The sequence below is a fragment of the Enhydra lutris genome, unplaced genomic scaffold (genome assembly GCF_002288905.1).
Source record: "Enhydra lutris kenyoni isolate GAN:26980312 unplaced genomic scaffold, ASM228890v2 scaffoldscaffold14, whole genome shotgun sequence".
NCBI classification, from domain to species: Eukaryota; Metazoa; Chordata; class Mammalia; order Carnivora; family Mustelidae; genus Enhydra; species Enhydra lutris.
Genome location: NW_019154098.1, coordinates 50409673 through 50433445, shown reverse-complemented (window position 1 = coordinate 50433445; position 23773 = coordinate 50409673). Strand labels below are relative to the sequence as shown.

At 39.2% G+C, this 23773-nt stretch overlaps 1 protein-coding gene across 1 annotated transcript in view; it reads left to right on the top strand.

Moving 5' to 3' along the window:
- Positions 1–4052: 4052 nt before the first annotated feature.
- Positions 4053–23773, top strand: part of LOC111146666 (carbonic anhydrase 13) — a 32759-nt gene continuing 13038 nt past the window's right edge. Inside the window, exons 1-5 of the mRNA XM_022502312.1 lie at positions 4053–4156; positions 8367–8564; positions 15701–15819; positions 21995–22090; positions 23592–23654. Coding sequence (XP_022358020.1) covers positions 4120–4156; positions 8367–8564; positions 15701–15819; positions 21995–22090; positions 23592–23654 — 513 coding nt within the window. The 5' untranslated portion in view covers positions 4053–4119. The remainder of the gene's footprint in view (positions 4157–8366; positions 8565–15700; positions 15820–21994; positions 22091–23591; positions 23655–23773) is intronic.

Here is a 23773-nt window from a genome sequence, read left to right as displayed (position 1 = left end):
CACCTAGTTATAAAAGGTTATTTAGCAAGCTAGTGGGTCATTAATTGGAGGAAATACAAGGTTTCCGTCACCCCAGATTTTTTTTTTTTTTGGAAAATTTAAAACCTACCAAAAAAAAAAAAATGTAGGAGTTGTAACATGAGGACATCCTTCAGCAAGATTCACCAATTATCGACTGAGGCATCTGAGAGTCAATCTCAGACAGGAAGGTACCTCGGCCCTATTGCTTTGACATTCATCTCCTAAAGTATTGCCCGTACCATCACCACACCTATGAAAATTAACATCAATTCAATAATATCAACTATATGTGGTCTGTGTTTACAATTCTTTAACTGTCTCCAATGCAGGGATCGTGTCTTTCTTTCCAACCTAGGACCCAGTTGAGGGTAACACATTACGTTTGGTTGTGACATGTATTTTGTCTTAATCCCAGGCTGAATGAATATCCTAATCCCTAATAGCATTTCACCTAGAAGTTTTAGCACTCATTACTGATCCTTACCTGAACCAGATATTACACCAGCCTTGCAAAATTGATGGTTTTATAATTCTACCACTTTATCTGTATTTAGTAGCTTGCATTCTCTCATAAAGAAGCATTTTCTCTCTCTTTCAGTATCACTATGGACTCATGATATTTGGGGATTACTATTATTATTTTTTTTGATGGCCAAATTGTCCCAAATTTGGCAGTGGACCTCCTACATGCTATCTCCTCTGTGTGTGTGTGTGTGTGTGTGTGTGTGTTTTACATGACTTCATTAGTATTTCATGAGTTTATTTTGCTAATTTTTTAAAAAAGATTTTATTTATGTATTTGACAGAGACCTAGTGAGAGGAGGAACTTAAGCAGGGGAAGTGGGGGAGGGAGAAGCAGGCTTCCCTCCAAGCAGGGAGCCCGATGTGGGGTTCGATCCCAGGACCCTGGGATCATGACCTGAGCCGAAGGCAGAGGCTTTAACCTACTGAGCCACCCAAGTGCCCCTATTTTGCTAATTTTTTTAAAAAGCTATTTATTAGAGTAATTTTGGGTTCACAACATTGAGAGGAAGGTACAGACAGAGCCCATAAAATCTCCAACATGCTTAGCCTCCTTCATTATCAACTTGTTCCTCCAGAGGCTATATTTATTTCAAATGATGAACTTAAATCCTTATCACCCACAGTTCATAGTGTACCTTAGGGTTCACTCTTGGTGTTTTATATCCTGTGGCTTTGGACAAATGTATAATGACATGTATGAATCAATGTAATATATGGAGTATATTTTTAGAAAAGGAGGGGATGTGGTAAGGAGAAGAAGGAGAGAGAGAGAGGGAGAGAGAATCTTAAGCAGGCGCCATGCCCAGTACAGAGCCTGATACAGGGCTCCACCTCACATCCCTGAGATCATGACTGGAGCTGAAATCCAGCGTTGGACACTTAACTGACTGAGCCACCCAGGTGCTCCTCATACAGAGTATTTTTATTGCCCTAAAATTCTTCTGTGTTGTCTACTCAGCACCACCCGCCCCCCTCTTGGCAACCACTGATCGTTGTACTGTCTCCATAGTTTTGCCATTTTCAGTGTATCATATAGTTGGGATCATACGGTATGTAGTCTTCAGATTGGCTTCTTTCATTTACCAGTATGACATCGAAGTTTTTCTATGTCTTTTCATGGCTTGATAGCTCATTTCTTATTAGTGCTAAATAACATTCAGTTGTCTGGATGCACTAGAGTTTAATTATCCATTCACCTACTGAAGGACATCTTGGTTGCTTTCAAGTTTTGGCAATTAAAAATAAAGCTGCTGTAATCATCCATGTGCAGATTTTTATGTGGCTTTTATGTGCAGATTTTTATAACTTTTCACTTGGATAAATACTGAGCACTGTGATAGCTGGATCGTATGGTAGGAGTATGTTTAGTTTTGTAAGAAATTGCCAAACTGTCTTCTAAAGTGGCTGCACCGGGATGCCTGGGTGGCTCAGTGGGTTAAAGCCTCTGCCTTCGGCTCAGGTCATGATCCCAGGGTCCTGGGATCGAGCCCCGCATCGGGCTCTCTGCTCTGCAGGGAGCCTGCTTCCCTTCCTCTCTCTCTCTCTGCCTGCCTCTCTGCCTACTTGTGAGCTCTGTCAAATAAATAAGTGAAATCTTTAAAAAAATAAATAAATAAAGTGGCTGCACCATTCTGCATTCCCATGATGAATGAATGGAAGTTCCTATACTTCCACAGCCTTGCCAACATTTGGTGTTGCCAGTGTTCTGGATTTTCACCATTCTCATAGGTATGTAGTAGTATCTCATTATTGTCCTAATTTGTATTTTCCTGATGACATATGATGTGAAGCATCTTTCATGTGCTTATTTGCAATATGTATATCTTCTTTGGTAAGATGTCTGTTAAGGTCTTTGGAACATTTTTTCATCAGGTTGTTGTCTTATTGTTGAGTTTTCAAGAATTTTTGTGTATTTTGGAACACAATACTTTAATATATGTTCGCCTATAAATATATACATATATGTATTTTGTCTTTTGTAGTGAAAGTGAAATATAGGTAAAACTTTGAAAGTTTGGCCACCATTATGCCAGCATAAATGAACCCAATTGTTCCAGAGAATATGGAAGAGAAAGCTTGTGCTTTCCCTTAGGTATAAGAGGAGCATAAATTTTATTGTACTTATGGCTGTATAAAAATTTTTTCCCATTGCATGCTAACCTCATTAAGATTTACAGAAGCAGAAGGAAGTGCAGGCTGCACTACGGGGTATTTAGGTCAGGTCTAAAGAAGAATTATTCAAATTGATCCTTATTTAGTGGTCCCTAAACAGTACAGTGGTTACCAAAAGAAGTACCCTCCTGGGATTTGCAATTACCACATTAAGCAGCTGCTGTGTGGATGGCGAGAGAAAGTGGATGATGATCATTGAAGAGCCACTCTTACATCTCTTATGGAAGGCTCATATGACCATGGAGAAGTTCTTTGCATTAGTCTGTCCATAAATAACACTGCACAGTTCAGTCTGAAATTTCAAACTGACCCCACTCAAACCCTTCTGCAGCTGGAACAGTAATTATAATCCTGGCAGGTCTCAGAGTTCTCTTTGTTTTTCACTCTGCGCCCAGAATACCCACTACTCTAGGACAGAAATTCAAGACTCTGGAGTCAGTTCAGCTCTAGGACAGCAAGCCTACCATGCATCCAAGACAAGACAGAATGAACATCCTCCTCTCAGTGGGGACAAAAGGGCAGCAGAACTTCTGGACCAAGAATCAATAGTCAGGTTGGTACCCTCACTCCTCAAGCCACAGCCTGCAGAGTGAGAGACAGGAAGGGAACAGGATGAATGGGCCACAGAGCCAGGCTGGGGAAGGGAAGGGACATCCGACCCTTTTTAGTAGGAACTCTCGGGACCTATTAGCTGCGTGACCGGGGCAGGTTACTTAGCTTCTCTTAAGCCTCTGGGGCAAGTATAATATCTTCCTCAAAGGAATGTTGAGGATCTAATGGCAAAATGTGGGTAAATGTCTTGGTTCAGACACTGGCCTATGGTAAGCCTTTAATGAATAACAACTAAATTATTTCTGGGGCTGTTGCCATCGTCATTATTGTGTTGTACTCGTAACCACCACCACCGCCACCATCAACGACCTTGTCTCCAGGAGCAGCCCCGCCTCCCAGCCTGACAGCTTCGGGCTCAGGTGATTTCATTCATTCCCAGGATAGCCCTCTAAGCGACCCGTTCCCGGGATGACTACTTCTCAGGAGGCAGAAAACCCCCTCTAGAAACCCTTCTCTCTTTCTTTGCCTCCTCCCACCCTTCCCCTCTGCCTCTCTATCAAGCCCACTCTCGTTCTCTGGAGTTAAAACTCCTGCCGCTGCACCCCGCTCCGCGCCAACGCTCCGGGTCGCCCTCAGAGGTGCGGCCGCCTTTCTGCACGCTGCTGCCCCCTGGCGGACGAGGTCGTTAGCGCCCTGGCCCTGGGGTTTCAGCGCTCCGTTTCTGCCAGGCCGCGGCGGGCGGACCCTCCCTAGGCTGGCCACTGCCTCCGCCAGCTCGCGCGCTTGCCCCGCTCGCTCCCTCCTCTCGCTGCTCTGCCACATCTTCCTCTGCCTCCCACCCGAGGGACCATGTCGCGGCTCAGCTGGGGATACGGCGAGCACAACGGTGAGCGCCTTCTGCAGGTCGGAGGGAGGGCTCTGCTGGGGGGGCGGCTGTGGGGGACGGAACACAAGCTGCTGATCCCGCACTTGCGAGAAACTTTTTGGTTCCTCTTTAAATTGGGCAGCTTTACCCAAAGCTGAATGCAGGAAGTGGAGGGAAGGCTTAGTCTTGTGTAGACAGGAAAAGCGTCTTTTGGCGGGTGTTGATGGTGGGGGTGAGAGTTGGTGTGCGTTAGCCCGGTGAAGATTCCCCAGACCCCGAAATCTTCGTCACACGTCCATTCACTTTCCTTTGAAAAGCCGAGCACTTTCCCTAGTTAACTACTTATCAGTTAAAGGCACGGAGATTAGAAGTCTGATGACATACTTTAATGAATTGAGGACAAGTTCGCTTTCAGTTTTTTAATTATCACCTAGAGGAAACAAATCATGCAAAACATTTGAAGCTATACTTAAGAAATTTTAATAATTGAATTGCAACCCTGGAGGTTGAAGTTGCCTTCTTGGCAACCAAAATACTGCAATTTTCTTAAAATTATTACTATAAAATATTGCCATGGCAATTTGGTACTGTTAGCTTTAGGAAGACTTAGGTTCTTTCTGAAAAAAATGAAGTTATACTTCAGGCTACTTCTTCACCCTTTCTCTCTCTCCTACACTCTCTTTGCAGAGACAGGATTATTCAAATTTTAGCATGTTGGTGAACATGTATTTATTGATGGGAGTGACAGTTATAATAAAATGTATACTTTTTTCTTCTATATACTAAATCATCAAAATAACCATTATTTGAGGGGCACCTGGGTGACTCACTGGGTTAAGCCTTCAGCTCAGGTCCTGATCTCAGGGTCCTGGGATTGAGCCCCCACATTGGGGGGGGGTGGTCTCTGCTCAGCAGGGAGCCTGAATCCCTCCCCCCTGCCTACTTGTGATCTCTCCCTCTCTGTCAAACAAATAAATAAAATCCTAAAAAAATTATTTGAAATAATTTTTCAATTATTTGAAATAACTGCAAAGTGACACCAAGAGAGCCTGATAGTGAATCACTGTCAAAATTATATAATTTATATAATAAAATTATATAATAATTTATATTTATAAAATAAAATTATATAATAATAATAATAATACTTCCTTGGATTAACATGTATATTATTGAACAGTACCATACAGTCAAATTTTACAGAAAGTTTATTTTCACAAAGGAACAGAAAAGCTTCATTTGTCATTGTAGCCTTTTTGAGGTTATGATTGACTTGCCAGTTTAAAAATGGCAGCAGGTGAAATTTAGAACTTTAATAATAAAAGGTGTAATTTAGGTGAATTTCTTTTTGACTAAAACTATAATTATAATCTCATACTTTTGCTACTTTCCAATTTATGTTTGGGGGGAAAACACAAAACAAATTTCTTTTAATTTCCCTCTCTGCTGGAATGGTTTTAATTTTTGTTATTTAATAGTTACTGGGTATCGACAGCACCCTCACGATAGTTAGGAAGAAAAAGAGTGTTTTCAGTCAGTAAGTACTAATCACTCTTTATATATTAGAAAATAGTGGCTCCAATGGAGCTCATCTTCAGAAATTTAAAAAAATTATCTCTGAAAAGCCACTACCAAGGAGTGATTTTATATTTCTGCTAAGAATTATAGGGTCATTTCCTGCTTTTAGATGCAATAGCTTTCTAAGGACCATACCTGTAAGTAGATCAACTGTGGCAAAATCCTACTGGAAATATGTTGAACCTGACAGGACAAGTTTGGTTGCTTGTTTTCTGTTTACACTGACAGAAGCAGTGAATTAGCAGTTGAAAGGAAACTTAAACTGGGTATAGTAGCAATGATAAAACGGAACACCATGAGTTGAGGCATTGGGAAGGGGGGACCACCTTCGCCAAAAACTTAAAGTTCTTGCACTAACCTGTGATAGTTTTATTGGTTCAGGTTAGGGAATGTGACACTTACTGAAAACTACATGTCTCTATAGATATTCAAAAGTTCTTGAATCAGTGGAAGAATCACTATATATCTCTCCTTAAGAACTATGTTTAAATGGGTTTAAAGTTGGATGGAAAAATTTTTAAAAAGGTGGTTAAACTATGGTGGTTAATAGATGATATTGAATAATTTATGCAAAGTGGGATTATTTTTATTTTATTTTGGGTTGCCTCCGCTTTTAACATATTCTTGTTATAAAGGATTGGCAATAGGAGAGTAAAGGAATTAGGAAGAGAAAGAAAAAGGTCAACAACATTTTGTGATATATGCATCACATATTCAAAATCTAATTCTTATCAGGTTAAACCATACTTGGTGACAGTGAGATAGGAAAACTTTTTCACTTAAAGCAAGGACTAGATTGCACAGAGAAAGTACTAGAAAGGTAAACTGGAGTACTTAATAAATCAGGAAACGTAATGCTTTTTCTGTAATAAGTTGTAGGCAAGGGCTTTTGATGTTCAAGTTGCTTTGAAGTCCAAAGTGTCAGTTCGTAAGAGAAGAGCTTTTAAGTTGTGTGTATAGTTACATAGTCATGCTCTGACTTTTTATACCTGAAACATATGCGAAGGAAAGAGCATAAGCTTTCTCCTTTGCAAAATTGAAGAGTAATATGGAGCATTAGGTTTGGAGATTGAAGCTGGTGATAATTGTGATGTATTTGCATTTCTTGAAATGTCATTCTAAATCTTATCTTTAAAAAATATTTGTTGTAGGGCGCCTGGGTGATTCAGTTGGTTGGGCTATTTCCTTTGGCTCAGGTCATGATCCCAGTATCCTGGGATCAAGCCCCATGTCTGGCTCCCTGCTCAGTGAGAAGCCTGCTTCTCCCTCTTTGCCCCTCCCCTACTCATATTTTCTCTCTTTCTCTCTCTCCAACAAAAAATAAAAACTTTTAAAAAAATGTTGTTGTTGTCAGTAACAAATGTTTAATTGTCATGCTATGTCATTTTAATAAGTACTTGAACGTTAGAGAAATCTAGTGCAACAGGGAGAAGCTTGGTCAGTAGCCCTGTGCTCTGTCGCCCTGGCGGTTATTGCGTGAATTGCAGGCATAGTAGACAAGAAGAGCCTCTAACCTATAAAGTGACTACTCACGTCTGAAATGAGTTAGAGGTTACTTGAAGCTACAATCTTGCCCTTGATTTGGGGAGGCAGAACTTGAATCAAGTCTCCCAGAGAAATGAAGAGTGGGAATTGCCCGCTTATTGGTTCATGTCAGTTTACCAAGTATATCTGGCTTGGGAACTAGATGCAATTTTGACTTTTTGAGTAGAGGATCAGGATGACAGTTGTCCCTTGTGTAGGAATTCAAATGTAACACTGGCAAAATAACCTCAGAAGGCCCTTCTGAAATGTAGAAAGAAAGAATGAAATTGTTACCTGACCCCCCTGAAGATAATCAACAATCTTACATTTCCTTATGTGGTGCAGCTGTTTTATTTGGATTATGCTCTATGAAAAATTTACATATTTCCTAGTGTGCCTGTTGCACATCAGAGGCAACTGAGTGAGGCTTGGGTGACACCTGAGGACAACAGTGAGTGATAGAAGAAAGAAATAGGAATAGAACTGAACCCTTTTTTTGCTACACAGCTTTCTCAGTTCCATTACTTCTTTCATCCCATGAACTTGTTGACCGCTGGAGCTACCACAGATCATTCTTGGAGCTGAAACGGAATCTCATTGTTTTCAGTGATGAGTTGTGCTGTTGTTTGTAGTTTGGTAGAAAGGTACCTTTGGAAAGTACTTTTTTTCCCCTAAAGATTTACTTATTTTAGAGAGAGAGAGTGAGAGAGAGCACACGTGTGTGCAGAGGGTGGGGGAGAGGCAGAGGGAGAGGATCTCAAGCAGACTCCCTGCTGAGTGGGGAGCCCAACAGACATGGGGCTCAATCTCATGACCCATGAGATCATGAACCAGACCAAGAGTTGGATGCTTAACTTAATGAGCCACCCAGGCATCCCTAGAAAGTACTTTTTAAAACTTACATGCTTTTTGTCCATAAGGGTTAATTGAATGCTGCAAATGAATTAAGGCAAACCAGGAGGTTTTCATACCCGTAATAAAAGCAACTAGTCTTATTAAAAAAAAATTAGATATAAAGGCCCTGAAGATGATGATCTAATGTGTTTTTCCTTCAACTGGAGCACAGTGCACTTGTTTGGTAAAAGAAGTAACTTAATTAGTTCTTTTCTTTTGGCCCTATATATTTAAGGTCCTATTCATTGGAATAAATTTTTCCCTATTGCTGATGGGGATCAGCAATCTCCGATTGAGATTAAAACCAAGGAAGTGAAATATGACTCTTCCCTGCGACCTCTTAGTATCAAGTATGATGCAAACTCAGCCAAAATCATCAGTAATAGTGGCCATTCCTTCAGTGTTGACTTTGATGACACAGAGGACAAATCAGGTTGGTTCTTTTTTTTTTTTTTTTTGGTGGGAGATGAGGGTCTTCGATGATTATGATTTCTTATCTTTCATATTTAAAATACCTATGGATTGTGTGTTTCTTATCACTACTTTGCTGGAATAACTAAAACTGAAATATAATATATAATATATATATTATATATATATATATAATAATATAATATAAATAAAAAATAACTGAAAACTAAATAAAAGTTTTATTAGACTGTTTCATAGGATAATGTCTTTCACACTGTGAATAAGTCATGGACCAACCAAATAAAACTTTAGTTTACTTGTTAATTTGGTAGCTAGATGAAGTAGAAAGAGAGAATTTCCCTAAAATGAACATTTAATCCTCCTTCAAGCATTATCAACTCCCAAGGAATGGATGATATCCAGTTTAAAGTTTGGATGAGAGAGAAGATTAGAGAGAATCAAATTTTGTAATACTTCTTAAGGCTTCTGACAAATTATTTTTTAGTCTAATATTAGGATAATGCTGTATTTGGTCTATTAATGAAAAATATAGTTAAATTATAAAAATCCTAAATTGGAAGAAGATTTATTCATTAAGTCAGATTTAGGTTAGTAATAATATTCTGTATTTATGTGATACTATATCATTAGCAAAAATTATAAGCCCACAAAATTTCTCATATATGTCAAATTCATAGAAGATGTATTTTCATCAGTGCATTGAGGAAAAATGCACAAAGAAAGATTAAGACGTGGTATTTTTAACTTGCGGTGGGGAGAGGGGAACTCGCTTTTTATATACTATATTTAATTGTCTTCACCCCTCAGTTTTATGAAATTGTATTAGTAGATATGGTTGATGGGTACATTGTAAATAGTCCAAGCTTCCTGAGTATAAAGTTTATACCACCCATAATCATAGTTTGATACTGTATATATCTCAAACATAAAAACTTGAGGCTATCCACTCCTAGTTTTAGAGTAAGAAGTGATTAATTGTACTTCATCTAAAGCTTTAAGCTTTTTTTTTTTTTAAGATTGATTTATTTTAGAGAGAGGGAGAGAGAACTCATGAGTGGGGGGAGGGGCAGAAGGCGAGGGAGAGAATCTCGAGGAGACTCCCTGCTGAGTGTGGAGATTGATTTTGCAACCTTGACATTATGACCTCAGTTGAAACCAAGAAGTCAGATGCTTAACCGACTGAGCTACCCAGACACCCCAAAGTTTTTTATTTATAAATGTGAGCTGCCTTAGTCATAAAAAATTCCTACTCTAATTTATTTGATGATGACTAAGGTTTTCTCTCTCCCTCTCTTTTCCTTCCTCCCCCTCCTTCTCTCTTCCTCTTTCTCCCTGTATCTTTCCCTCGTCCTCCTGTTTTCCCTCTACTTTGGGTTAACCCAGGGGAATCAGTTTGTTTGTGTTTCCAGATTTGACACTGTGTCTGTGATTGGTAATGTGTGCCCTCTCCCCGGTGTGAAGGTTTCTCTCTTATCTAGATCACAGTGAAATTACCAGGGTTAATTGGAAATGTCTGTGAAGTACTTAGTACCCTCTGAGACAGAAACTACATAAATATGGGTCATGATTCTCATTCTTTTTTCTCAAGATAAAAGAGAATGTTTCATGGTTATTCTGGGTATTAAATCAGTGAAAAAGTAGAAACCACTATAGTTAAAATAAATTGTTAGCTTTTCTTTTTCTTTGGTAAACTACAAAAAACACAAAGATACTTTCTGTAGCAAACCACTTTGATTTGAAGAAAACAGTTTCCATTTTGTAAAGAAGACATTCTTGACCAAAATTAACTCTGAATCCCACCAATCAAGAAACCACAGACATGAAACCTTCCTCATGGTCCTTGTAGGGCTTCTTTGTCTGGGAAGTTGCATTCCGTGTGGTTAACCTCTGGTGCGTCACCCATTAGAATTTTAATAGTCCTTTATAAAGGGGGCAGGGGCGCCTGGGTGGCTCAGTTGGTTAAGTGTCTACCTTTGGCTCAGGTCCTGATGCCAGAATTCTGGGATCAGGTCCCGCATCGGGCTCCTTGCTCAGCAGGGAGGCTGCTTCTTTCTCTTCCTCTGCCTGCCCTTCTGCCTACTTGTGTGCTCTCTTTCTCTCTGCAAATAAATAAATAAAATCTTAAAAAAATTAAAAAGGGGGCAGGAGGATATGAAATTCTGGGGGAAGAAGGCCTGTTGGCTGTGGTAGAGGAGAAATAATAATCTGGTAAGGAAAGACAAGGGCATTTTCACTGTAGCTTCTGGGCTTTCCGTACTCAGACAGGATCTCGGCTCTGGGAATCTCACCTGACTGGCCCCACAACTCTCCCTGTGGCACCTCAGACTTGTCCTATCACAGAACTTCCCACATTGCATTGTAACTGCTGGTTGGTTCTCTTCCCACTCAGCTGAAGACTCCCTGTGGGCAATAGCTTTGTCTTATTCATCTGTCTAGTATGGTGCCTTGCACATAATAGGTTCTCAGTAAATGTGTGTTTCAGTTAACATTTTTTTTTTTTTTTTTGGTATGATGTTTCCTGGAGGACATAGAAAATTGATATGGCATTATGGTACAGGACACGTTAGTCTACATAGGTGAAGTCCCAATAAAATTACAAACCACCAGAAATCAATTAATACTTACCATTTGACACCTAAGTATTAGTGGATTATTCTTTATTTGAATATTTAATTTTTAAAGGCTGTTGTACTAATTTTTTATTTTAATAAGTGAGAGTTCCTGGCATATAGTAAGCACTTAACAGCTATTAATAACTACTACTAATAACACAGAATACATAACAGGTCTGTATCCTTACCATATCTGAGATATGTTGTGCTGAAATTTTTTAAAGATATCAAAAGGAAGCTGATTTCTCATTAAGAAAGGCCTCCTAGAAATACCAGTGACTTGATGAGTTCAGTGTTTATTCTTTAATTTTCATCTCTAGAAATTATTAATTTCTCAGTTCAGTCTAGTTATCAAGTTCTAGTTATGTTGTTCTAGGTAACTACGTGAAATCAACCAAATTCACAAGATCTGAAGTTATGCATTAGAAAAGAAAAGAAAAGAAAAGAAAACAAAACAAAACAGAAAAAGATCTGGGGGAAGGATATCTTAGTTGTGTGATCCCTCCCAGAAGCCCAGATCTGCAGGAAATGGAATTGCTGATTTGTGACAGTGTAGACATTACAAAGCTTTTGTGTAATGACATTTCCTTCACTAGACTGTAAGTTCCTTGAGGGTAGGGATGACTTTACTCAGCATCCCATACTTACTTAGCCTTGAACACAGTCACAGGCCCATAAGTAAGCTCTTCAGAATCATTGAATGAATGAGCAATGAGAGAGTAACGTGGTGTGCATATGCTCAGAACAAAAGAAGCCAGATTGAATGAAGACTTTCCTGGTTCCATAAAGAATTCAGGCCCCGGGGACCGGAAACATTTATAGCCTTGGTCTCTTTCTCTCTCACGGTACAATCCTGACAGTTTTGTGCTGTTTGGTTCCTCTTTTCCTAGATTCAAGCAAAATAGAGATGTGCTGTTCACATAGCTTTACTTCAGAGAACTGTTTACCACACAGCGATTTCATTAGATTCAGAGTCATAAGAACATGTTCTTTAGCAATTCCTAGGTCATTTACTCAGGGCCCACCTTATAAACCAAAGTCTATGGAGAAGTGCTTCTACAGATGAGGTCTTTTTCCTATTTTCTGTTAGTGATATTTACTGATGCAGACACTGTCCTAGGCACTGAAGATACAAAAAGAACAAGAGAGATTCTGCCTTAAAAGAGTTTGTATGCTGGTGGGATAGGCAGTAAATACATGCATAGACAAGTGTGTTAATTATTAAATGTTTTTTTTTTTTCTGATTTTGTTGCAAGCCTTGCTTATCATTTAAGGCCACTGACAACAGTGTAGTTTCATGAAATAAGTAAGGTTAGCAAATTTCTAACAAAGTCAAATTCAAGGGAGTAACATATACATTTCTAGTTTCACAACATTGTTGGTCTTTGCAGCATATCACAAATGACAAGGACCCTTTTACTAAGATATTAAAAATTTCCCAAACTTTGATGGCATTTAACTCAGGTTTCTTAATCTCTGTAGACCTCTTATATGAGTATTCTATTTGGAATAGACTTAAGAAAAATTCTGAATGAAAGAATAAGTGGACATGTATACCAAGGGTGATTTTGGAGAAATGATTATTCGTTTTCACATATAAGATGGAGATAATAATATTTATTTACTCATCTCAGTTGCAGAGGAAGATGAATGATTTGACCCTTGAAAACACGAAGTCATTCTCCCTAAGAATAATTTTTGTTGCCCGTATTCATTTCATACTATAGTTTCATTATTTTCTTACAGACTATCTCAAAGTCAGTGATAAATTCACCTTAATATTTTGACTCACTTTTCCCCAACCCGTGTTTCTTCAAAAGAGCTCTGCTTCAAGAGAATGTCTTCCTTCATAAGTAGACATTTGCTGATTATGGTCCCAGTTTGGATATTGTAGATGAAACACTCACATGTGGAGTAAGATATATAGAGTGTAAGGCAATCTTTGTTGCTTAACTAGCAGAGCTATGCTAATCTGGCTTTAAACCCTGGATTCTGAGTAGGCTTTCCAGAGATCAACCATGATTCTTGGATGTTTCCCTAACCCTGTGTGTTTTTGATATCACTTTCTTTCTCTTGAGCCAGCTTGTTTGCATCTTCTCCCAAAGTTTATTCCACATTGATTACTCTAATCTGCTTTTTATCTGTGAGGGAATGACTTTTTGTTTCAGCTCAGCTCTTATTATGCTACAGTAAGGGGGGAAAAAAGGACAATAGAATTGTTGATTTCTTTGGCAATTATCACAGGCTGTCACTCATATGTGAAATTGAAGAAACAAGGCAGATGAACATAGGGGAAGGGAAGGAAAAATAAGATGGAAACGGAGAAAGAGGCAAACCATAAAAGACTCTTAACTACAGAGAACAAGCTGTGGGGGGGAGGATGGGGGGAATGTCCTAAATGGATGATGGGCATTAAGGAGGGCACTTGAAGTAACGGCCACTGGGTGTTATATGTAAGTGGGGAATCACTGAATTCTAATACCACACTATATGTTAACTAACTGGAATTAAAATAAAGAAAAAAGGAAAAATTTTAAAAAATGATTTCATTTGGAATGCCATTGCATCCATGCTGAATGGAGTCACTTAGGCAAATGTGCCTTTTAAATTAATTTATCTGTGAATCATCTTTGACTGCTTGTTTAAAGACAGATCAAATATTTTATTCATTCATTCATCAAATATTTATCATGCATCTGCTCTGTGATAGTTACCATGCTTAGGTGATGGGTCCAGCAGGGACCCAGTCAGAGTTTCTGCCCTCATGAACACTGTTAGTGGGAGACTCAAAGCAGTAAAACTACTCTGTTTGTAACAGTGCAACTAACAAAAGAGCAAGCCCTCGAGTCTGATATAAATGCTTCTCTTTTATTTTTCAGAGGTCTTTGGAAATAGCTATCTTTATTGTAAAGAAATCTGGATCCAAATAGTCTAAAGAAACCTCCAGTCATTCAACATCCTCCCAAATTTTATTGCACATGTTCAGTATTTTTCCTTGGTAATTTTGATAATTATAGAAGTTAAGGAGCATCAGTCCAATCTCCTAATTAAAAACAGACAAACGAACACAAATAGAGACAAAAAAGCTGATGCCCACAGAGGCTTAAGTGAGTTTTGGAAGATCACATAATTCAGTAGCTGATCTGGGACTATTCCCATGTTTGCTGATCCCAACCACACTAACTCTTCATCATTGATGTTCAACTTCGCCTGAGTCAAATTGAGTAAGGAGGAAATGAGTTCAGTTGTACTTGTTAATACAGACAGCAGTCTGAATCATTTCTCTCCCACAGTAAAGCTCAACGAAGGGTGTGCTTTAAACAAATGTATTTTCCCTTTTTCCCCTTGCCATGTGTAGAAAACTGCACGTGATACACCTTAACATCTTTTGCTTCTGTAGTCTCCCTGTGGAACATGGGACTTGAACTCACGACCTAAGATCAAGAGTCACATGCTCTACTGACTGAGCCATCCAGGAGCCCCATAACATCTTTTTTTTTCTTATCTAAGATGGAGCATTCCTGACAATTTTGAGATTTCTCTAACTCTGTATCTCTGTTTCCCTATCTGAAATCTCTGAAGAGGAGGGTCATTTAAATCAAACTATTATTAAGGCTGCAGCTCACAATCTAACACTTCTGTCAGGTGTTGATGGGAGATTAGTAATGCGTATGGTATACTGAACACCCAATGCTTTCTTATCCCCCCATATCTTTTAAGCATGCCCAATAAAAATTAATTAGGAGGAGACAGTTTAGAGCTATGTTTTCTGTTAAGAAGTTTTCTGTATACTTAAGATATGACTCTGTTGCCAAAAAAAGAGTTAATTTTGCCCTGTATTCCAGGTTTCCGTGGGAAGTTAGAATTCAAGTACAGAAGATGGGCTTCTTGGCCAATTTTTTGTAGTCATCCTAAAAACAATAGAATAGTAATATAGCTAACATGTCCAGTATATGGGCTGTGTACCAGGCAGTGATAAGTTCTTTGTATTCAACTTTTCTTCTATTTTCAAAACAGCATTAGGAGGAGGGAGCCTTAGTATTTTGAGGTGACAGACATGAAAACTATAGCTTTGAAGTTAGAGTTGATACAAGATCACAGAGTAAGAGCAGTCTTCTCAGTGCTGGAACCTGTTCTCTAACCATTGCTTCTGGGCTACTTCCCCAAGTTCAAATTGGCCCTCTTGACATATCACATCCTTATTCAGAGAGGCTGACATCCACCAATAAACATACTCATTCTTTACTTTAGGAACTCCTAATTTCTTCTACTTTCCAAACCACTGTGATTTCCCAGATGTCCCATAAAAATCTGTATTGTGGACTCTCCAACCTTTTAAAATGTTTGTATTCATTCCTTGTACACCTAAAAATTGTATGCCTGTCTGCAAACTGAATGACACATTTGTAAAAATATTCCTTGGTGGACATGGACATGTTGAATAATTCAGGGAGATGATGTGGATTATAGTGGCATGTGTAAATATTTTCTTCTTGCTAACAATTTGAAATATATTGGCGTTTAGTTCTGCGTGGGGGTCCTCTCACTGGAAGCTACCGCTTGCGACAGTTTCACCTTCACTGGGGGTCTGCTGATGATCACGGCTCTGAACACGTGGTGGATGGAGTGAGATATGCTGCAGAGGTAAGCCGTCGGACACATATTCATGATTCAGTGGTTTCCTCGGTGGTGGGATATAAGGAACCCAGCTGACAACTCTCTTGACTGCAAATTGATCCTGAGCCAATTAGGAATCAGTGTCTGATATTGCTTTATTCCATCAATAGGAGAGCTTATCAGTATGAGAGCTATAAACGTGGTCCTTCTGAGCCTTACACCAACTCTGGGAGATTAGGGTTATTGTGCTCCTTCTAGAAATGAGTAAACAGCCAGTTTGGAGAGATTAATAACTTACTCAGTTAGGAAGCAGTTGAGATGGGTTTAAACTCACGTCTGTCTGATACCAACTTATAAACTCTTTCTAGAATATCTGTTGTGTTTCCTGAAAGTCCAGGGAGAAGGCAGAGAAAGAGACATTTGATTTGGGCCCAACTGTGTACTTATTTGGTCCAGACACAGGTGTATACTAATATCATATTTTGTAGAAGTGATATTAAATGGCAAAGTTCCTTACAGGGAAAAGAAACAAAGACACGAACTCTTCTAAACTCTACCGTACCTCTATATTTACAGGTATAAAAGGGAATCTCTGTTAATTATTGAAGTCATAATGCAATAAAGCATTCGTTGACTTTTTTTTTAAATTGAGAAGTTATTCCTTTGTAATTAAATTCATTAATACTACTCTACTTTTTCTAATCCTCTGTTAAATGACAAAGCATAATATACTTTAAGTTTTAATACTGTTAAATATTGCTAACACTCAACTTTTCCATGAGATGAGAGTGAATTATTGTGTGATGCAACCAAAGCTTTTTAAGTGACAGTAATTTGGCTTATGAGTTGTCTAGGTGAAACAGAGCATTACCAGGCAAGTAAAGTTTTTCTTCATTTTCTCATGGCTACTAAGCTGTGGAGTTGAGACACTCCTTTATAGTTCTGCTGTTGAGAGAAATCCAGCCAAGAGAGCTTTCCAGTTTTGCTCTTCCATTAACACGTACATCTATTCTTTGAGCTTATCAACCAAAACATCTATTTGTCTACTTAAAACACTTGTTTGAGGCCAATTGCTCAGGATATGGGACCCGCTCTGTTTTCAGGAGGGAATAAATTGTATATCCAACGTGTTCCATGGTACTGGATAAAAGATGCCAAGAATATAGAAAGTGGGGCTCCTGAATCTGTGTGGTGCCTCAGTTTATATCATCTGCTGAATAGTTTTCATGTTGCTTTCTGAAGTTTGTGTTCTGAATTGAACACGTTTTTCTAAATCTGAAAGTTTCTGTGGGGATTGAGCTGGTTTTGGATTACTGCTTTGTAATTTTTCTAAGCAACTAAAAAAAAACTTAGTCACATTGCTTTATAGTTATACTTTCTAGTGTCATAAACTTGAAAGTATACTTTTGAGAGGTTTTATCTGAGCTGGCAAGTTGTTTCTTGAAAAGGGCAGTCCTATCCTGAAATTTTCCAGAGGCTCAGAGTCCTGCCTACAGAACAAGAGACATCTTCGTAGACTTTCCTTCTCGAAACAGATAAAGCTTTGACTAGAGTTTCGTATATTCTTTAATATGTGTTTAAGGCTGTTTTTTTTTTTTATTTTATTTGTTTATTTGTTCATGAATCATTCACTCTTTAAGAAGTCATCGTGACCCCACCCTGTTGCCCATCTTTGTCCAGCTTACTCGTGCTGGAAGGAAGTAAGGATGAGCCAGGGAATGTTTCCCTGGGAAGAGGCCTCAACCCTAAACCTGAAGGATGAGCAGGAGTGAGCCAGGCAAAGGGCAGAGACAGCAGGGGCCCTGCCTAGACTCAAGTGTGAGGACTTGGGTGGGTAGTCACATGTTGGAAGAACAGAGTGACCAGTGGAATTAGCACACAAAGAACGAAGTGGAGAGATGCCAGAGGTAAAGTTGGAAAGGCTGGAGGGCCTGATTTTACAAAGATCAATCATGGTAAGTCTTGTGAACTTAATTCTAAGTGCGTTGGGAAGCCATTAACTGGCTTTGAATCGTGAAGTGATCATATGTGCATTTTAAAAATATTCATGCTACAGTTTGAGCATAAATTGGGTTGAAGCAGGAGTGGATAAGGAGAGTCAGCGAGGAGGAGGCTTTGCGGGACGTTCCGGGAATAGATGATAGCGCAGTTAATTGGAGTGCTGGTGGCCAGTGCAGCTTTGGTGGGATTTGTTGATTGATTAGGTTTGAGAGAGAGGGGGAGGAGGGGATCCTTGTTTCCGGTGGGAGATAGGAATGCTGATGGAGAATGAGGAAGTCTGGGTCAGACCTCAGGATTGATGGGGTGTTAGAAGTAGACAATAAACACATAAGTAAATGGTATATGATAAATTCTTTGTTAGGAACAATACTATGGGATCTGGTAGTATGATTAAATAGGAAAACTCACCATGAGAAAATCTGTACAGCTTCTCACCAAATCTATACAGCTTAACAGCAAATACAGATTATCTCAGGCAGAAATGAAGTTGGCACGTTTAGGAAGCGAAAGGCTTTGGCTTCTGGGATTGGAATTAATGAGAGGAGGTTATAGGTTGTGTCCTAGAGAGGCAGGCAAGGGCCATGTCTTGTTGGGCTTTGTAGGGCATGGTGAGAAGTTTGGAATTTATCCTTGATGTATTGAGATAAAGACAATGGAAGGTTTTGGGCAGGGGAATGTCCTGTTCTACTTTATATTTTATAAAGTATAACTTGCTCCTGTGTGGAAAAGATGTCAGGCAAATGTTGAAACGGGGAGACAAGTTAGAAGTTTATGGAAGTATTTCAAAGGAGCAAGGGTGGTGGTTTGGTCTATGGAGGTGGTAGAGGTAAAGAGAGCTAGGTGAGTCCGGGATATGTTTGGGAAAGAAAATCCGTGGGACTTGCCAATGAAAAGGGTAGCAAGATTGAAGGAAGAAGAAAGAGGAATCTAGAAACATTCCTAAGACTTTGGCTTGTGCAAACATGAGGATCTTTCTGCCACTTACTCAGATGAGCAAGTACAGGAAGGAGCAGGTTGCAGAGAGAAGCTGACTTTCTCTTGAGCACACATCAAGTTTGAGGTGTCCATTAGTATTCTAGGCTCACATTCAAGAAGGCCATTAGGTACAGACCTGGAGTTTAAGGAAGATGTCCAGGCTGGAGATGGAGGTATTTGGGAATCACATTTGGTTTCAGGTTAAAAAGAATCCCTTTGTGCTCAGCTGTAGAAATGATTCTTAATTAGTTTTTCCCGCCACTTTTGTACCTAACTTCATGATTGTCATTGAGTTGTACCCACTTAAAAAAAAAAAAAGAAGAAGAAAAAGAAAAGAAATGAAAGGAAGAAAACATTTAGAGTGTACCATATAAAAATTTAACTTTGAGTCTAATCTCATGACTGGTGACATTATAGAGAGAGATTAAAGTGTTCTAAATCATGGAAAAACCTTACCCTAAGAGTTGTGTGTCTATAAAAAGTAGGCTAATAATCTACTCCCTATTTAAAACTTCATCTGATTACAGTTTGTACAGATTATATAATAAGCATATTAAATATGTAGTTGATAGTAAAACTATAATTTTAATATTAATGATGATTTTTGGCAGGTTAAACATAATTTACGTATCAATAGTATGCAGTTAAAATGCTAAAGTTGAATAATAGTATAATTTAGAAATTATTGGGGTACCTGGGTGGCTCAGTGGTTGAGGGTCAGACTCTTGATTTTGGCTCAGGTCATGATCTCAGGGTCCTCAGCACGGAGTATCCTTGAGATTCTCTCTCCCTCTCTCTGCTCCTCCCTGTGCTCCTGGTCTCTCATAAATAAATAAATAAATAAATAAATAAATATATAAAATCTTTAAAAAAAAAGATTATTTCTAATAGGGAAGAATCTTCTCATTTCCAGTTTTGTTGTGGCTATGAGTTCTTGTCATTTGCTTAAATCACTGAAGCTGTCATTGTTGGTCTGGAAATGCGAATTTGTTATTTGTTTGAGTTTTAATTCAAATACAAATGGTGGGGCACCTGGGTGGGTTAGTTGGTTAAGTGGTTGCCTTCAGGTCAAGTCCTGATCCCAGGGTCCTGGTGCTGAGCCCCATGTTGGGGGAGGAGGTGTCTATACTCAGCAGGGAGTCTGCTTCTCCCTCTGTCAAATAAATAAATAAAATCTTAAAAAGAAACTCCCAAACCCTGCAAAAACAAATATGAATGCTAATACAAGTGGTATCAGTCCCTCTGAAGCTATTGGTGCTAATTAGGCAAGGTGTGTGGGAGAGAGAAAGACTTGGAAAAAAAAAAGATTTTTCTTGCTCTAGTTTCCCATAATATTCTAAATAGCTGTTGTTTTTTATTTTTTTTAAACAATTTTATGTATTTGAAAGAGTGAGTGGGAGCACAAGTGGGGGGAGGGGCAGAGGGAGAAGCAGTCTCCCTGCTGAGCAGGGAACCCAACACTGGTCTCTATCACAGGACCCCAAGATAATGACCTGAGCTGAAGGCAGATGGTTAGCTGACTGAAACCACCCAGGCACCCATAAATAATTGCTGTTTTTTAACCAAGAAAAGGATATATAGATTCATTTCTCTTTAGTTACATATTCCTTTTCTAATCAGTTGTGAACCTAAAGACATCATTTCACTTCTTTTTCTTTCTTTGGTGTCATCTCTTACAAAGTGAGCTGATAGATTGGCACAGAGCCATTTAAAACAATTTTAATGTTCTTTTCAGCCCCTCCCTTAGAGTGGAATGTCTTTACCTCATGTGAGCCAAATGAATTCTGTTTCATCATCCAGTGTTTTCCAGGTTTCGTTCCTCCTCCAGCTATCTCACACCAGCTTAGAACATGGTACCGCAGGGATCCACCTTTGTATTTTCGATCTGTATATCCCACAGCCTTCCTTGATTGTTTATGAATGGTGGAGTGTTTCATAGTTTTGTAGCTCACTGGTTGTGATAATTCTTATTTATCCAGAAATTCCCCCATATTAGTTGCCTATAAAATAGGAAGTTATATTTAAAGCATGGGATTAAAACCATGACTTTGAACATACTCAGTTCTCTCTTTTAAGAGACAGCTAGAAAGGTGACTTGCGCATGAAGCCCTTCATATGTGTTTCCCCCCTGAGGTGCCCAAAGGATTCACTGAAAGGAGATTGTATCTGAGGTCAGTCCTTCGTACAGGGGTTCTTGGACAGCATGGCATGCTCATGATCATGGCCAAATTGTTTTGAGTGTGGCACATTGCCCTTTGGTGTCTATTGTAGTGTGTTCTTCCCCTTAATCAGGATTGAAGATCTCCCCAGGGTGGTTTTCTGCCTTACTGTTATTCTTTCACAGTTGTCTTTCACGGTTGTTTGTGTGTTTGGGACACGGTACTGTGTACAGTCGCAGAACTTTTAGGACCCCTTTGGATTTTGCAGGACGCTACTTGCAAGAGGGCAGAGTTGTGAAGTAGGTGTATTTTCTATTTTCTAGAGTTCCAGGTCCTTCAACTCCTTCCCTTTCCCCTTCTTTCCTTTCTCCCACCTCAGTAGCACCAAATGCCTCTCATTTTCACCCTCAGATGTGCCTGATTCCTAGTTCCTGTTCCTAGACAAAGTCTCTTTGTCCCCGTTAAAACTTGCTATCAGCAAAGGATTGGAACATAATTCTAGAAGGTAACACATGTGTGAATACTGCTTAAGATAGTTCTGTTAAGGAGAATTTGCTTTTTCCAGTCATAAAAATTCTTCGGGTATGGAGATGAACATCTGACTAGGCAGTTTCAAGAACAATCAGTACTGTCCTTAGCAGCAGGATTGTTACTACAAACCATCAGTTGACGTCTCCCCCCTCCTGTGAGCCTAAGCTTGTTTCCTGGACTCTGCTACCAGCTGAGATCTGACTTAAGGCTGCTCTGTTGCATTTCCACCCGTGGAAGGTTAGGGAGGAGCCTTAAGTCACTCAGGAGCAATGGTTGGAGATTGCTTGGACCAGAGGGCTTGGCAGGATGCTCCAGAATGTTCTAACTAGTGCTGTAGACCTTCCTATAGTATACCACAGACTCCAAGTGGCCATGGTACTTGTCTTTGGCTTTTAGACAAAAGCAAAAAGGAGGATTCTGTGAAGAATACATTATACACATGTGTGCACAAACCCAGAATATCTATATAAATATTTCATTTTCATTTATGTTTTTAAGGATTTAAAAACATTTTTTTTGAATTGTGTCCCTTTCAGCTCCATGTTGTTCATTGGAATTCAGACAAATACCCCAGCTTTGTTGAGGCAGCTCATGAGCCAGATGGACTAGCTGTCTTGGGAGTATTTTTACAGGTGAGAATCTACCAATTTCATTTTAAATAATTCCTCAGCCATGTTGGATAAAGAGTTTCAGTCATGGAAAATGTAATCGTACCATTTTTAATAGTAAACTCCTTCTAAGTTTAATGTTTTCCTTTGGAAATTATATTAAACATTTATGTTTTAGTTTATGATTTATCTAACAGCCCAGAACTACCTTAGAAGTATTGTCTTACATCTTCTCTTATCGTCCATTGATCATTTTTATGTGAACAGAAACAGCAGCAGCCGCAGCCACAACAATAGTAGCAGGAGTAACAACTGAGATTCGAGAAGGAAATCTTTATTCTAGGCTCTTTCTGATGACACAGTATTTAGAGATACAGGACCGAGTGAAGTTCAAGTTCCTGAATCTTGAAGCACTAGTTTTACCACAGTGGTCTGTTGTCTCAAACACGCTGACCAGTTTTTGAAAAACTGTTGTTGTCTTTTCCTTTGTCTCCTATTCACACGTGGTGAAGCAAGTGTCCTTGTTATAATCCCCGTGGGTGGATTGGGCCGTTCAGCTCCCACTGTGACCGCATTCTTGCAGGGTCGGCGCTTTTGCTCTGCTACTGACTCTGTGCAATGTTGTAACCCCTTGGGGCTGGGACTGTCACTGGGGGAAGTACAGGGCAGAACGGAGGGTGGGATGAATGGCAGCGGCTAGCTTCTTGCCTTTGGCAGCCAAGTCCACTGGTGGCAGTGGAATGCGAGTGAGGCAAGAGATTATGTTTTAATCCTGAAGGATTTAAAAGCTTAGTTAGATTCAGGACATCCATAATAATGAAGAGAGGTACATATATTTTTCTGATGATGATTTCTACTCATTGATAATATATCATGTTGGTTCAGGAACTTAAATCATTTTAGGTTGTAAGTGGGAGATTTTTTTCTTTTCTTTTATTTATTTGAGAGAGAGAGAGAGAGCACATGCAGGGGAAGGAGCAGAGGGAGAAGGAGAGGGAGAAGCAGGCTCCCCGCTGAGCAAAGAGCCCCCTGGATCCCAGGACCCTGGGATTATGACCTGAGCCAAAGGCAGATGCTTAACTGACTGAGCCACCCAGGTGTTGCTGGAGATATTTTCTTTTAATGCTTTGATGTCTCAAGAGTCAGTTTGGATCTAGGATCTGAAGGTCACATCTGGTTGAATAGTATTATGTTAGAGTTTCCCAAGGGAGTTTTCTCTTAAGTTAACCTGTATCTTAAACATTCATAAAGCTGAAAAACTATGTAGCTATTAATACTAGTTTTGGAATCAAGCTTAAAATTCAGCCAAGGAACCTGTAACATTACCTTGTTCAGATTCTTCTAGCATGATAAAGCCAGCAGGTAAAAGGCAGCTTCATTATAGAACAATCTCTGTTTGTTCTGGGCTGGCGTAGTTTTTTTTTGTTTGTTTTTGTTTTTTAATTCAAAACCAATTATTGAAATGGAGTGAACCAGACCTGGTTCTGCTACAGTAACCATTTCTTCTGAAATGTTGTGCTTTCAGATTGGTGAACATAATTCTCAACTGCAAAAGATTACAGACATTTTGGATTCTATTAAAGAAAAGGTAAAATGAAATATTATTTGCTAATGACTAATGTATTCATTGTTCTCTCCTGAAGTTTCTTACTTTCTTTTAATAACTTAGACATATGTTCAGATGGAACATATGCTATCTGCTTTGAA